Raw genomic sequence first — 13251 nt, 5'->3', positions numbered from 1 at the left:
CACAGGATTTTTTTTAAACTTGTGAAGCATTCAATCATAGTACTTACTAAAAACTTCCTAATGCTTTTTGTGAAAATAATCATCTACCAGTTATTTAGGTTTTTGTTTTAAAAAACGATTAACATCCAAGAACTGCTGTTTCTCCCTCTCCCATGTCACAAGGTTAAAACTATGAGCTTCACTGTCAAGGCCTACTTACTAGAAGTTAATGCAGAATTTTAATCTTGCCCGTTTAAATGAAAAAAAACATATTAGGTCATTTCAATTTCCTTACCCTGAGAATCTCTCTGGAGATGTATGCTATCCAGTCCTCCTTCAAAGTATTTCCTTTTGTATTCTTCACAAGGTCTGTAATAGAGCCCGCACCACAGAACTCCATAACAAGCTACAAAAAAAGGCAAAAAAGTCATTCAAAATATTTCCATCATGCATGTTCCAAAAGTTATTAGGAATTCTACTGGGTAACAGCAGAATTGACTAAGTGATCCAGAGGAAAGCCAAACTAAAAAAACCTACATATCAGCTTAAGTGGATCATAAATCAAATTTCGGATCTATAAAGTTTCTCTCACATTAATTAACAAGCTTCCAGAGAATAAGGCATTAAAGTCTTTATGTACAGATGCACAGGGTTAGGCATGTGACCAGTAAAATATTATCAAGTAATGTTCTTGTATTTTTTAAACAAACTTTATTAAAACAACAAAATGGAAGGAAGGCGATTTCTTTTACATTTTTCATATCTGACTCATAGCTGTGTCTCATGTAACTTACTTCAACCAATACTTCAGTTCCTTCAACCACTATTCTTTATTCTAGACTAGCCATTTTCAACCTTTTTTATCTCAAGGCAAACTGACAAGGTGCTAAAATTTTCAAGACATACCATCAGCTTTTTGATAATTGACAAAGCACATCATGCTGCTAGTGGGAGGCTAACATTCCCCAACAGCCCTAGTAATAAATGAGTCTCCCCCAAATTCCTGCGACACACCAGCAGACCATTCGTGGCACACCAGTATGCCACAGCACACTACTTGAAAATCACTGTCCTAGAACCAACTCCAATCCCTCACAGGAGCCACAAAGAGTAAATAAATAGATCATGGGGAGTCAGGTCACCTTCCTGGTTGCTACCATCAAGACAGACTAAGGGTGCAATCCTAACCCCTTATGTCAGCACTGACACAAGAGCAATGCAGCTCTGAGGTAAGGGAACAAACATTTCCTTACTTTGAGGAGGCCTCCATGAGTGACACCCAACTGCAGGATGCAGCACGTATCCCATTGGCACCACTATGCCAGTCCTGGAAAGCACTGACATAAGGGGTTAGGATTGCACCCTAAGAGAGGCAACAACATTTGTCATTGATGTCTGTTTGCATTCCTGTACAGGCATGGAGATGACTGCAGCTATTGGCCAGCAGAAGAAACTTGTGATATAAACTTGGCTAAATTCACCCCTTACTACAACAAGGCTATTAGTGAATAGTCTTTACTTTTGCCCATACTAACGAATGGCAAAAGTAATGAAATAAAACAAATGAGCTGGCAGTTTCACAGTGGTGTTCTTGGGTTCACTGAATATTTTACAACAGTGAAACAACAGAGGCAATTTTTCTTCAACTGACCAGCACACCAACTCAATGCATATACAGATGCAGTGGTAAGAATGATCAGATATAAGAGCCCCTCTCCCATGTTTTCATAGGCATCACTGATCTGCATGGACCTCCCAAATGGAAGGACGCTAGTTCAGAAAGGTAATTCATTCCAAGACACAAAGGAGACTCTAAAGGTGAGCTATTCTGCTGTATCTCAACACTGAGAGTGATGGGAAGCAGAACCACCTGAATGGAAGAAGGCAACACTGAGATTTTTCCCCCCTTTTAAATATCTCCTCCACTAAATGCTTGATGTAAATGTGAATACTTCTAGAACTTCCTCTAAGCTACAAATGGGAGAAACACTTTCCATTAAAGGCCTTACAGTGTTTTTAACCAAGAAGTTCTGTTATCTTTGTTTCATTCAGTTGCCTTATGCAGGTCTGAAAATTCAGAATATTCATGCTAATTTTCTACCTCTGAATCAATATCCAGGTGATCTCCAATTCTAACTGAAGTTGGAGAAGGCATGCTGATGAAGATTCTACTTACCCACAGTTGGTCGTCATGTCCTGGAGGACTTTTCTTAATGAAAGCACCATAGTAAGTTGCAATATTCCTGTGATGGGAATATTTCTTCAGCATGTTTATCTCCAGTTTAATTTCTTCCTCTTCATCCTGGAGGATGGGGGAAGAGAGAAAAAAGTGTCTCACAAGGAAGCACAGCTGCTGAGCTGAGCCCACTGCACAAGACAGAGTAACTTTCAGACATAACATGAAACAGTGGTACTTTTAGCTAAACAATGACTTTGCATTATGTTTGAACCTGACACAAAGGCACAACAGAAAGTTAATTACCATCAACAAATAAGAATCATGGTTTCCCCTCAAGAGGCTGCTGCTGCACTATGCAGACAAAACTTGGGAAGCTGAGTTGCCCAAATGGGAAACAACAAAATCAGCTTTAACCCATGGTTGCTTGTTGTACCTCTGGAAACTCAGAAACTATGGTGTGGGTTCCCAACTACAGATAAACTACAGTTTTGTGTTACATCTAAACCCAATCACTGTATACACTGCTGCAGTTAGAGTTCCCTAAAAGATTTAAAAGATGTTGCGTTATCTAATTATTCTTTTGTTTACAAAAGCTTGCAAAGAACAATGCTAAAAACCAATTGATCGAGGAAGTTACTTCAAATGCTTTTAGATGAAGAAATTATTATTTACTAGGTATGGAAAACAAACAGAAAACACAAATAGCAACTGTATGTATGGGGCAAATAATTAACATTTAAGAGTCATTTGTTTATGCATTATACATCTTATTTAAATCAAAACCACTTTTGTTCCATTTTTCAAAAACTCAAAATGATTAAAAACAAATTTTCAGTTTATCCTATATATAAAATGCATAACCCTCAAGTTCAACATTATGGCTTATACAGTATTGTTTCTATTCTGTTTCCTTGCTTTATATATATTTCAATCCATTTTGTATGACTAGTTATGACAGTTGGCATTAACCTATAAACTAAACAAAAAGTATGTTGATTATCTTATTCATACAGGACTACCCAAGGTTGATCAAAAGACAAAGATAGAACCTGAGCGCAGAAAACAAAAAAAAGATAAAAAACAAAAAAGAAACTTGACAACCCAAAGCCTCACTCTCACTATTCAGATTTGAACTACGGTATGTTTCTGATTCTAAAGTTCAGCTTACAAAAATTCCGGTGGCAAATGCAAGTCACACGCATGCCAATATTTGCTGGCCTCTACATCCTAAGCCAAAGGACTGGTTTATCCTTGAGGCTAAACGAAAGAGCTAGACAAAAGATAAATTGCGACATGGAGAGTGTGGTTTCTCATCCAGGTGGGGAGAGTTGTTTCTCATCAGGACATTGTTTATTCCTTGCCCTCTGTTTTCAGAGTTGATGGTGTACATTTGTCTAGAGCTGGTGCCAATATTTTTCTTGCAGACTTGCAGTAGGGTTTACATGGCATTTTGGGGGCCTTGTGGGGGAGGAGGAAGTTAGAACACTTGTCTAGCGCCCCCCCCCCCCATGTAGCAGGTGTTAGCAGGGAGGCAGAACCAGAGATTTTGGTGTGCACTGTGTAGTAAGAAAAGTCTGTGGGTAAAGCAATACCACTCCTCAGAAGCCCAGGGAGGCTGGTTCGTGAGCTGTCTGCTTGGATTGCAAAGGTGATCTCAAAGGCTTCCTGGTTTGGGGTAGTTGGTTGCAGTCCAGATTCCTCAAACCTTAAGAGTTTGGCACTGAGAAGCTCACTCCATTCATCAACAGATCCCAGCTTCAAGTGAGAACACCCATTATTTCAACAAAAGATAGTCATTCATTGTCACCTCTAAGTTAATTGCTGGCACTCCAGCATGAGGAGTTCTAGTCTTTACCTGTGGTGGGTATTTTACCCAATACAGGTCCAACCTTGTTATACACAGATTTTTTTTTTTTACACAACACAGAATGGTCACTGAAGATGAGAAGGGAGGTGCTGAAGGGGGGGGAATGTACCCCTTTAAAATGCTATTCTTACTGTTGTAGGGATTTTTATCTCAACATGATAAGAAGGGCCCTTTAAGTTAAAGGAAAACAGTTCTTTACAATAGTTAGAGGGCAGCCAGCTGACAATCCAACAATCATTCTCTCTCCAAGAGACTCCCTCTCTTCTCCCTGAACACCTGAAAGAAAGAATCCTTTCTAAGCACTTGGAGAGAAACTGATTGTTGGATTGTCCTCTTAATGACTTTATCTTAACATTACAAAGGTCAGTGAGGCTGTTTTTAAACCACCTGAGCAAAGGCACTTTGTTTTTTAAACTGATTTGCTATAGTGTGATTTTTGCCCTCAGCATGAGTTCTGGGAACTGAACCCACGCAAATAATGAGGCTCACCTTTACTAATTTTCAATAAAGCCTCTATCACTTGTGTTTATTGCGGGATACACAGGCAAATATCTACAAATGGACAAGTTTGTCTAAATCAGTGTTTCCAAAACTGTGGGTTCAGATCTTCGGATATGGGGGATCCAAACCCCCCCTCCCCGTACTTACAAAGTTGCAAAGTTATGAAGGCTTTTTACAATACCTTCTAATATTATTAATAATACCAAATGGATATTGGTTACAGTATTAAACTTTTTTTAATGAGTAAAAAAAACCCAAAATCTTTTTTTATCCAGCTTATGTCATTCCAACAGAAGAAATACAACACTTCATCCTAGGACGCAAAGGCAGCTTGTAAACCCTCATTATAGTTTTAATGCAGCAGGCATCAATTATCACTTTAAGCCAATACTATTGTGCCTGAAATGCTATACACACATTCTGTCTCTCTCTCCCCCCCCCATGTTATGACTTCTGCTTTTACTCACTTTCACCAGCCTACCTGATTACTAAGAATTACAGCAGAAAGCTACATTTTCTGTATTATAAAAAGCTCATACTATGAGAGTTATATTTTTCACTATTACGGAGCATCACTGTACAAAGGGAAACCATAACACAGTCCATAAATTTAGAAATTCTATGCCTTTTCTAAAAGAGCCACTGCATAATTTTGTGGCTACGAATGTGTCTTTCCAAAAACCACAAAAGAACACTCAGCTGAGGATATTATCTGCTACAGTGACATCTAGTGGCTGCTGTAAAATGCTGCACTTTACAGTTGTTAATGTTAAAAAATACAGAGATTATAATAAATTGGTTCAGCTGTTTCTCCTCCTATAGTATTGGCAACCTTCAGTCTTGAAAGACTATGGTATCGCGCTCTGAAAGGTGGTTCTGGCACAGCGTCTAGTGTGGCTGAAAAGACCAATCCGGGAGTAACAATCCCTTCCACACAGGGAGCAAGTGCAGTCTGTCCCTGGTCTGTCTCCCTGGCTGTGGGCCTTCCTTCTTTGCCTCTTTGCCTCAGTCTGTTGGCAAAGTGTCTCTTCAAACTGGGAGAGGCCATGCTGCACAGCCTGCCTCCAAGCAGGCCGCTCAGAGGCCAGGGTTTCCCACTTGTTGAGGTCCATTCCTAAGGCCTTCAGATTCCTCTTGCAGATGTCCTTGTATCGCAGCTGTGGTCTACCTGTAGGGCGCTTTCCTTGCACGAGTTCTCCATAGAGGAGATCATTTGGGATCCGGCCATCATCCATTCTCACAACATGACTGAGCCAACGCAGGCATCTCTGTTTCAGCAGTGCATACACGCTAGGGATTCCAGCACGTTCCAGGACTGTGTTGTTAGGAACTTTGTCCTGCCAGGTGATGCTGAGAATGTGTCGGAGGCAGTGCATGTGGAAAGCGTTCAGTTTCCTCTCCTGTAGTGAGCGGAGAGTCCATGACTCGCTGCAGTACAGAAGTGTACTCAGGACGCAAGCTCTGTAGACCTGGATCTTGGTATGTTCCATCAGCTTCTTGTTGGACCAGACTCTCTTTGTGAGTCTGGAAAACGTGGTAGCTGCTTTACTGATGCGTTTGTTTAACTCAGTATCGAGAAAAAGAGTGTTGGAGATCGTTGAGCCAAGGTACACAAAGTCATGGACAACCTCCAGTTCATGCCCAGAGATTGTAATGCAGGGAGGTGAGTCCACATCCTCCTATACTCTCTCTCCAAAGCACAAGAATGACGCACTTTGAGAGTCAGACATCTTTGTCCTTCACTACAGTTACACTTACTCTGACTCTTGGGAACCAATAATAAAAGATTAAAATGAGGTTGCTGTAACTAACAGAAACAAAATAAAATGGGCTGCATCCTCAGTCAAGTCATTCATTAACAAGTCCCGCTGATTTCCATTAGACACAACTAAAACACAAGATACATCCCAATGTATCGTCACTAAAAAAAACACAGAAGAACAGGAGAAAATCTCAAAAACCAGATGTTATTTCAAGTTATTTAGGAAACCACCAGCAGCAAATTGTAACATTTTCACCAGTGCAATATAAAAATTTAAGGTTGCAATCCTATTCTCACTTACTTGGAATTAGCTCCAGCATACTCAGTGGAACTTATTACTGAGAAAAGATGCGTACAACTGCACTGAATTTGAGTAGTTTCTTGCATGGGAAACATTTATTGCTACTTATTATACAAGTGTTCATTTATATAGAACATGTACTTGAAGTTCCTAGCACACTGTAGATACTCGAGTATCTAAGTCACAAATAAATTGAGAAATTGAGGGCAGGTTTTGAGCCAAAAACCATGACAAGTTGGAGGAAAAATTGGGGTGTGTGTGTGTGTGCAAACTTAGGGGTGTATGAAACTGAAAATGACTTACAAGGTACTGTTCTGAGGCAGTAGCAAAAAACCAAAAAGAAAAAAAGGAGCCATTTTACTTTCTTCTCCAAATAGGAAGGGAGATGGAAGGTGCTTATTGAGGAGTACAGTCTTGCACTTCCATCATAATATCCCTCATACAGACTACAATTCCCATAAGCACCTTCACTTTTCTTCTCTGAGCAGTCTCTCCTCCCATAAGAACAGCTCCACTGGATCAGGCCATAGTCCCATCTAGTCCAGCTTCCTGTATCTCATAGTAGCCCACCAAATGCCCCAGGGAGCACACCAGATAACAAGAGACCTGCATCCTGGTGCCTTCCCTTGAATTGGCATTCTGACATAGCCCATTTCTAAAATCAGGAGGTTGCGCATACACATCATGGCTTGTAACCCATAATGGATTTTTCCTCCAGAAACTTGTCCAATCCCCTTTTAAAGGCATCCAGGCCAGATGCCAGCACCACATCCTGTGGCAAGGAGTTCCACAGACCAACCACACACTGAGTAAAGAAATATTTTCTTTTGTCTGTCCTAACCCTCCCAACACTCAATTTTAGTGGATGTCCCCTGGTTCTGGTATTATGTGAGAGTGTAAAGAGCATCTCTCTATCCACTTTATCCTTCCCATGCATAATTTTGTATGTCTCAATCATGTCCCCCCTCAGGCGCCTCTTTTCTAGACTGAAGAGGCCCAAACGCCGTAGCCTTTCCTCATAAGGAAGGTGCTCCAGTCCAGTAAACATCTTAGTTGCTCTCTTTCGCACCTTTTCCATTTCCACTATGTCCTTTTAGAGATGTGGCGACCAGAACTGGACACAATACTCCAGGTGTGGCCTTACCATCGATTTGTACAACGGCATTATAATATTAAGCTGTTTTGTTCTCAAAACCTTTTCTAATGATCCCAAGCAGAGAATTGGCCTTCTTTACTGCCACCGCACATTGGGTCGGCACTTTCATCGACCTGTCCACCACCACCCCAAGATCTCTCTCCTGATCTGTCAGACAGCTCAGAACCCATTAGCCTATATGTGAAGTTTTGATTTTTTGCCCTAATGTGCATGACTTTACACTTATTTACATTGAAACGCATCTACCATTTTGCTGCCCATTCTGCCAGTTTGGAGAGATCCTTCTGGAGCTCCTCACAATCACCTCTGGTCTTTACCGCTCAGAAAAGTTTGGTGTCATCTGCAAACTTAGCCACGTCACTGCTCACCCCTGTCTCCAGGTCATTTATGAAGTGGTTGAAAAGCACCGGTCCCAGGACAGATCCTTGGGGCGCACCACTTTTCACCTCTCTCCATTGTGAAAATTGCCCATTGACACCCACTCTCTGTTTCCTGGTCTTCAACCAAGTCTCAATCCAGGAGAGGACCTGTCCTCTAATACCCTGACTGTGAAGTTTTTTGAGTAGCCTTTGGTGAGGGACTGTGTCGAATGCCTTCTGAAAGTCCAGATATATAATGTCCACGGGTTCTCCCGCATCCACATGCCTGTTGACCTTTTCAAGGAATTCCAAAAGGTTTGTGAGGCAAGATTTACCCTTACAGAAGCCATGCTGATTCACCCCACACACACATAGACTTGTTCTGCAGCTACTCCAGTAGCATTTTCCCTAACACACTAATTTCTACAGCTTGCAAACTTCAAGCAACAAAATCTTGACAACACAAAAAACAAGAGTGCTACGGCTTCTGTGAATAGTGAAAGAAAGAAAACAGAAAGAAACTCATAGTTCTTTCAAATGAAAAAGCCAGGGATTGAGCTTGAGGCCCTTATGCATGCTGAATTACAGCTCCTATTTGCTTAAGTTCCAATTTATCCAGCAATCAAGCTGCTTCTTTCAATACTAATGCTTTCTATGTGGAATGTTTTAAGGGATGATCCAGGCAAAAGAAAAACACAATCACCACAAATCGCAAATTACAACAAACATTAATAACAAGAGAAAGACATTGGATACAACAGTCTGTTGGTTAATTCAGTGGTTCTTAAACTTTTTAGCACCAGGACCCCCTTTTTAAAAAGACCATGTGTTGAGACCCACCTGAACTGTGTCCTGGCTTCAAACCTAAGCTGCGATCAGCTGCGATCACCCATTAAACAGCACACCTGTGCTGTCATTTTGCATAGCTTGAAATTCAAACATTCCAGCTCAGAAGTCAAAAGCAGAATGCAAACTTAGATCCTTCTCCAACCACACAGCCCTCTCCCCTTTCCAGCATCCCATCTTCGCAGCTATTGAGGGCAAAGCACCATGCTGCTCTCTCACATGTGTCCACCCTGCCTAGCGGCTCTGTACCCTGTATTTGCAGCTCTGTATTTTCAATGGCAGCTGAGCTAGGTGCTACTCAACCCACCTGAAATTGGCTCATGACCCAATGAGTGGGTCGTGACCCACAGTTTGAGAAACACTGGACTAATTTAAATTTGTGTTAAGAGTTATACAATATAAAGTCTGTGTATCAGAATCCTTCTGTTCTGCAAGACCACCAAATGGGGATGGGCCAGGAAAGGAGTCAGTGCACAGGATACTGCCCTGTAATTAAAAAATGTACAATTTTGTTTTAAGCATAAATAACAGACTTAGAGGCTGTAACAATTACGAAGAATACTTCTGCAAATTGGTGAACACTAATCCACAGTTTTTCCTTTCTCAGGCCCTACAGTCTTATTCTGCTCTTAATGTTATTTTGCATTCATAGAGAACTGTTCCCTCAACAGACCAGTAAAGCAAACTTGGCATAAGTCCATTGTGTAGAAAACTATTTTCATACAGCTGCCAGCAGAAGTAGGTTATATTCTTGGACCAGATGTTTGTGGCATCACAGCTGCCAAGTATGCATGGAAATGCTGAAACTGAAACGGGAGGTAAATGAACAATGGACAGAGTCACAAAGTGTCCATGTCCATTTATCACAGACATGACATCATGCAAACCATTACAGACAGGAGAGTTGCTGACAGTCAGCAGTCATCTACAGTTACTGCACCTGCTTGAAAACAATAGCAGACAAAAGAGGCTTTGATTAATCAGACAAGAAAAAACTCACACCTCTAGCAAGAGGCAGACATCATAGGAAAGCTCACATTTAACATATACACAGAGAACAAACCATTCAAAGCTTAACACTTCAATCCCTTCGGTTTCCACTGGGAGTTCAGCACATGCTTAAATATCTCCCAAAGTCAATGCAACTTAAGTGTTGAATTTTCTCCATAGTTCTTAAGATACTGTTAAGGTCTTGTGGTTGGATTTGTACCAGCAGGACCTGATTTCAAATCCTGGCTTGCCCATGAAGCTTACTGGGTGACCCCACTATTTCTGAGACTAACTTAGTTCATAGGGTTGCTATAAGAGTAAAAGGGAGGGGGACAGAGAGTGCAATGTACAACACCCAAACAGTACAATCGTATGCATGTCTACTCAGAGGTCTCATTCAATTTGACGAGAATTACTCCCAGGAAAATGTTGTAGGTTTACTGCCTAAGTGGATGGGCATTATGCAGGTGTGAAAAATAAAAATGAACGAAGAGGAACTGCACTGTTACTGCATTTAAGAAATAATTTAAAAAATAATCTAATCATAACCTTTGCTTCAGAGATCCCACAGGACTGGAGGCAACCGCCCTAGTCTTCCCAATTCGGATACTGTATATCTCATTATATACAGCAGGGGTGGGTAAACGTTCAACTTTAGGCACTGTGGACCTTTAACAATTGTGTTGGACAGAGAATTTCAGCAGATGCAGCTTGTCATCTGTGAGATGACAAGATGCACCTGCTGAAATTCCCTCTTCTATACAATTGTTAAAGGTTCCGGATCCCTAAAGTTGAAAGTTTATCCACCTCTAGTATATCCCCTAGGGGGCTGGGGACAATCCCCTGGGGGCTAGGGACAAGAATAGGCCCTCGGTTTGGCTGTACTTGTCATAAGAGGCGATTAAACAGCCACTGGGTAGATGACGCTCATCAGCCTGGAAGGCAGCTCATCTGAGAGAAGGAAAACTCTGATACCAAACCTCCACTGCCTTGTGGCTACATCCAGTTATGGAAAAGGCTTCAGGAGTCAACCTTGAGGCAAAATCCGGAGCCAGAGTCCCTAAGGCAGTTCGCGGCTGCATACAGTCACGCTCTGGCAACTTGTGCAACGCCGCTGGAACCAACCGTATTGGCTTCTGCCTTTCCACTGGACCATTTCAGCGACGTGGAGAGGGGGGATTTGCTGCATGGGTAACAGTCTATCCTCCATATCTACTCTACCAAGGCTTTGTGCACTGGAGAGGACACTGTTCCAGAACCACCATTCAGAGCGCGATACCATAGTCTTCTGAGACTGAAGGATGCCAACAGTATACAGCAATGCCCCCTGTACTTGCTGGATCACAGTAACCAGGATCTGCCTAATTTTAAAGTCATGGCAATCTAGGATTGCCACAACTAGAAAAGGCAGGAGGGAATTGTTGTGCACAGTGGGATGCTAATCACAAGACATTATTGTTTATGGATCAGCTGACTCTTACTTGTTATTTGAACAAAACATATTTGCACAGGCAGTTTCTAGGCAGATTATGGATTTCAACCTAGAGCACTGGTTCTCAAACTTTTAATACTGGGACCCACTTTTTAGAATGACAATCTGTCCAGGACCCACTGGAAGTGATGTCATGGTTGGAAGTGACATCATCAAGCACAATAAAATAAATAATTATAAATAATTAAAGAAAAACAAATAATTAAATAAGGGAAGCCAGCCCTGTCCCACCAAGTGAATTTTCTCTGTAGCCTGCCTGCAAGAACACCCCCCCAAATATCAGTGAGATTTTCAGCCCTCTCCAGTGCCCAGTTCAGTGTAAATTCTTATATTTCAAGCATAGCACTATCACGACCCACCTGGTTTTACAAGTCCCAAAAACAAATAAATATTGACCTTACCAGCTCAAGCCTCTTGTTTTATTCTCTGGGGGGGGGGGGGGGGAGGTTGCTGCCTTCTAGAGCATTTGCTGAGCTCCACTTTCATCAGATTGGGATCACGCAGCTAGCCTTGCATTCCCCTTTGCCTGACTTGACCAGGAGCCAAGGCAGGCTTGCTTACTCACGAGTAAAAGTGACCATGTGGCTTACTTTCACTTTCCATAGGGCTCGATACATTCGTCTGCTTGGAGGGAGGGACTTCCTTTTTGGGTGCTTTTTGAGCAGATAGGAACCATTCGGGTGCCATTGGATTCCTCTTAGCCTACCCTTTCTGACTAACTATGGCAAGTTTGCCTATTCGCGGGTAAATGTGCGATATGGCTCGGTTTCATTTTTCATAGGGCTCCATGCATTTTTTTGTTTCCGGTTTTTTGGCCGTAACTTTCGATGGAAAGGAGATATTTCAATCCAGTTTTTTGCACATGCATTCAGCTGGAAATTCCACATCCAATGGTATATGGCATGATGGGGTTATTCTGAACCTCTGCAATGTTGGGGCGTTTGTGGTGTCATCCCCCCAAGGGTGGTAACCAGGAAGGACCGTCCCCCCCGCCCTTAGCATATATATATGCTAAGTCTAGGTATTCTCTGCCTGAAACTTAGTTTATTGCTTGGTCTTACCTGCGGTTCCAAACCAAGCCAAGGAGGGAGAAAAAGGAAGTTACGCAAATACATTTTCCAGAGCTGCCACACCAAGAGCCACCATACCACTACTACCATGATCCACAGTCATCCATAAAAGGCTAGATGATGCCCTAATTCAACATCTCTCAAAACTCAACATAAAACTATCAAAGGCTTCTTTTTATCCATATGAAGCTTCAGAACAGACTGCAACAGCTGAGAGAGATTAATGGATTTCAGCTGAGGTTAGAGCTCAGTGAACGTATTCTCCCTGCCCTCTTCACTCTATAAGCCTATGAAGCTCACCATTCAAACAGCCACAGAAACATCAAACTTTTCTGAAGAGTAACTGTGTTGAGTCTATACTAGAACACACATACAAAGTGTTGCGGCACATCAGGGACAAACTGATTTATTACTACATGAGGCTTTGCAGGCAACAACTGATCCCCTGAGATGATACTTCATAAGAATCTTGGAGGGTGAGGAATTAGGGCTGGGAGGTGAATGCCTAATGCTAAAAAAGGTACTCCCTGCACTATTCAAGAATGCTTTAAGATAATTTAATTAGGACTTTTTCCTTTCCAACTTTCTAAAACTGCCTCCCGAGGACAACCAGCCCCAGAAATGGAACCTCTAAAGCAGAGGTTCCTAACCTTTTTACAGTTATAGACCCCCAGTAGATTGTCCAATAAGTCCCAGTACTTCCCTCACCAGACAGGCAAAATCATCATCACCAGTCCTATTAGGTATCA

General features: G+C 41.8%; 1 protein-coding gene across 5 annotated transcripts in view; it reads right to left on the bottom strand.

The window, feature by feature from the left end:
• MAP4K4 (mitogen-activated protein kinase kinase kinase kinase 4) overlaps positions 1 to 13251 on the bottom strand; it is a 173033-nt gene that overhangs the window by 64800 nt on the left and 94982 nt on the right. For all 5 annotated transcript variants that reach the window (XM_066620369.1, XM_066620371.1, XM_066620370.1 and 2 more), the window contains exons 4-5: positions 2156 to 2281; positions 275 to 385 (exon numbers count right to left, since the gene is read on the bottom strand). In XM_066620369.1, the coding sequence (XP_066476466.1) occupies positions 275 to 385; positions 2156 to 2281 (237 nt within the window). The remainder of the gene's footprint in view (positions 1 to 274; positions 386 to 2155; positions 2282 to 13251) is intronic.

This window comes from Tiliqua scincoides, chromosome 3 (assembly GCF_035046505.1).
Source record: "Tiliqua scincoides isolate rTilSci1 chromosome 3, rTilSci1.hap2, whole genome shotgun sequence".
Classification (NCBI taxonomy): Eukaryota; Metazoa; Chordata; class Lepidosauria; order Squamata; family Scincidae; genus Tiliqua; species Tiliqua scincoides.
Note: the sequence above shows the minus strand (reverse complement) of the source record. Positions and strands in the feature narration are given on the sequence as shown.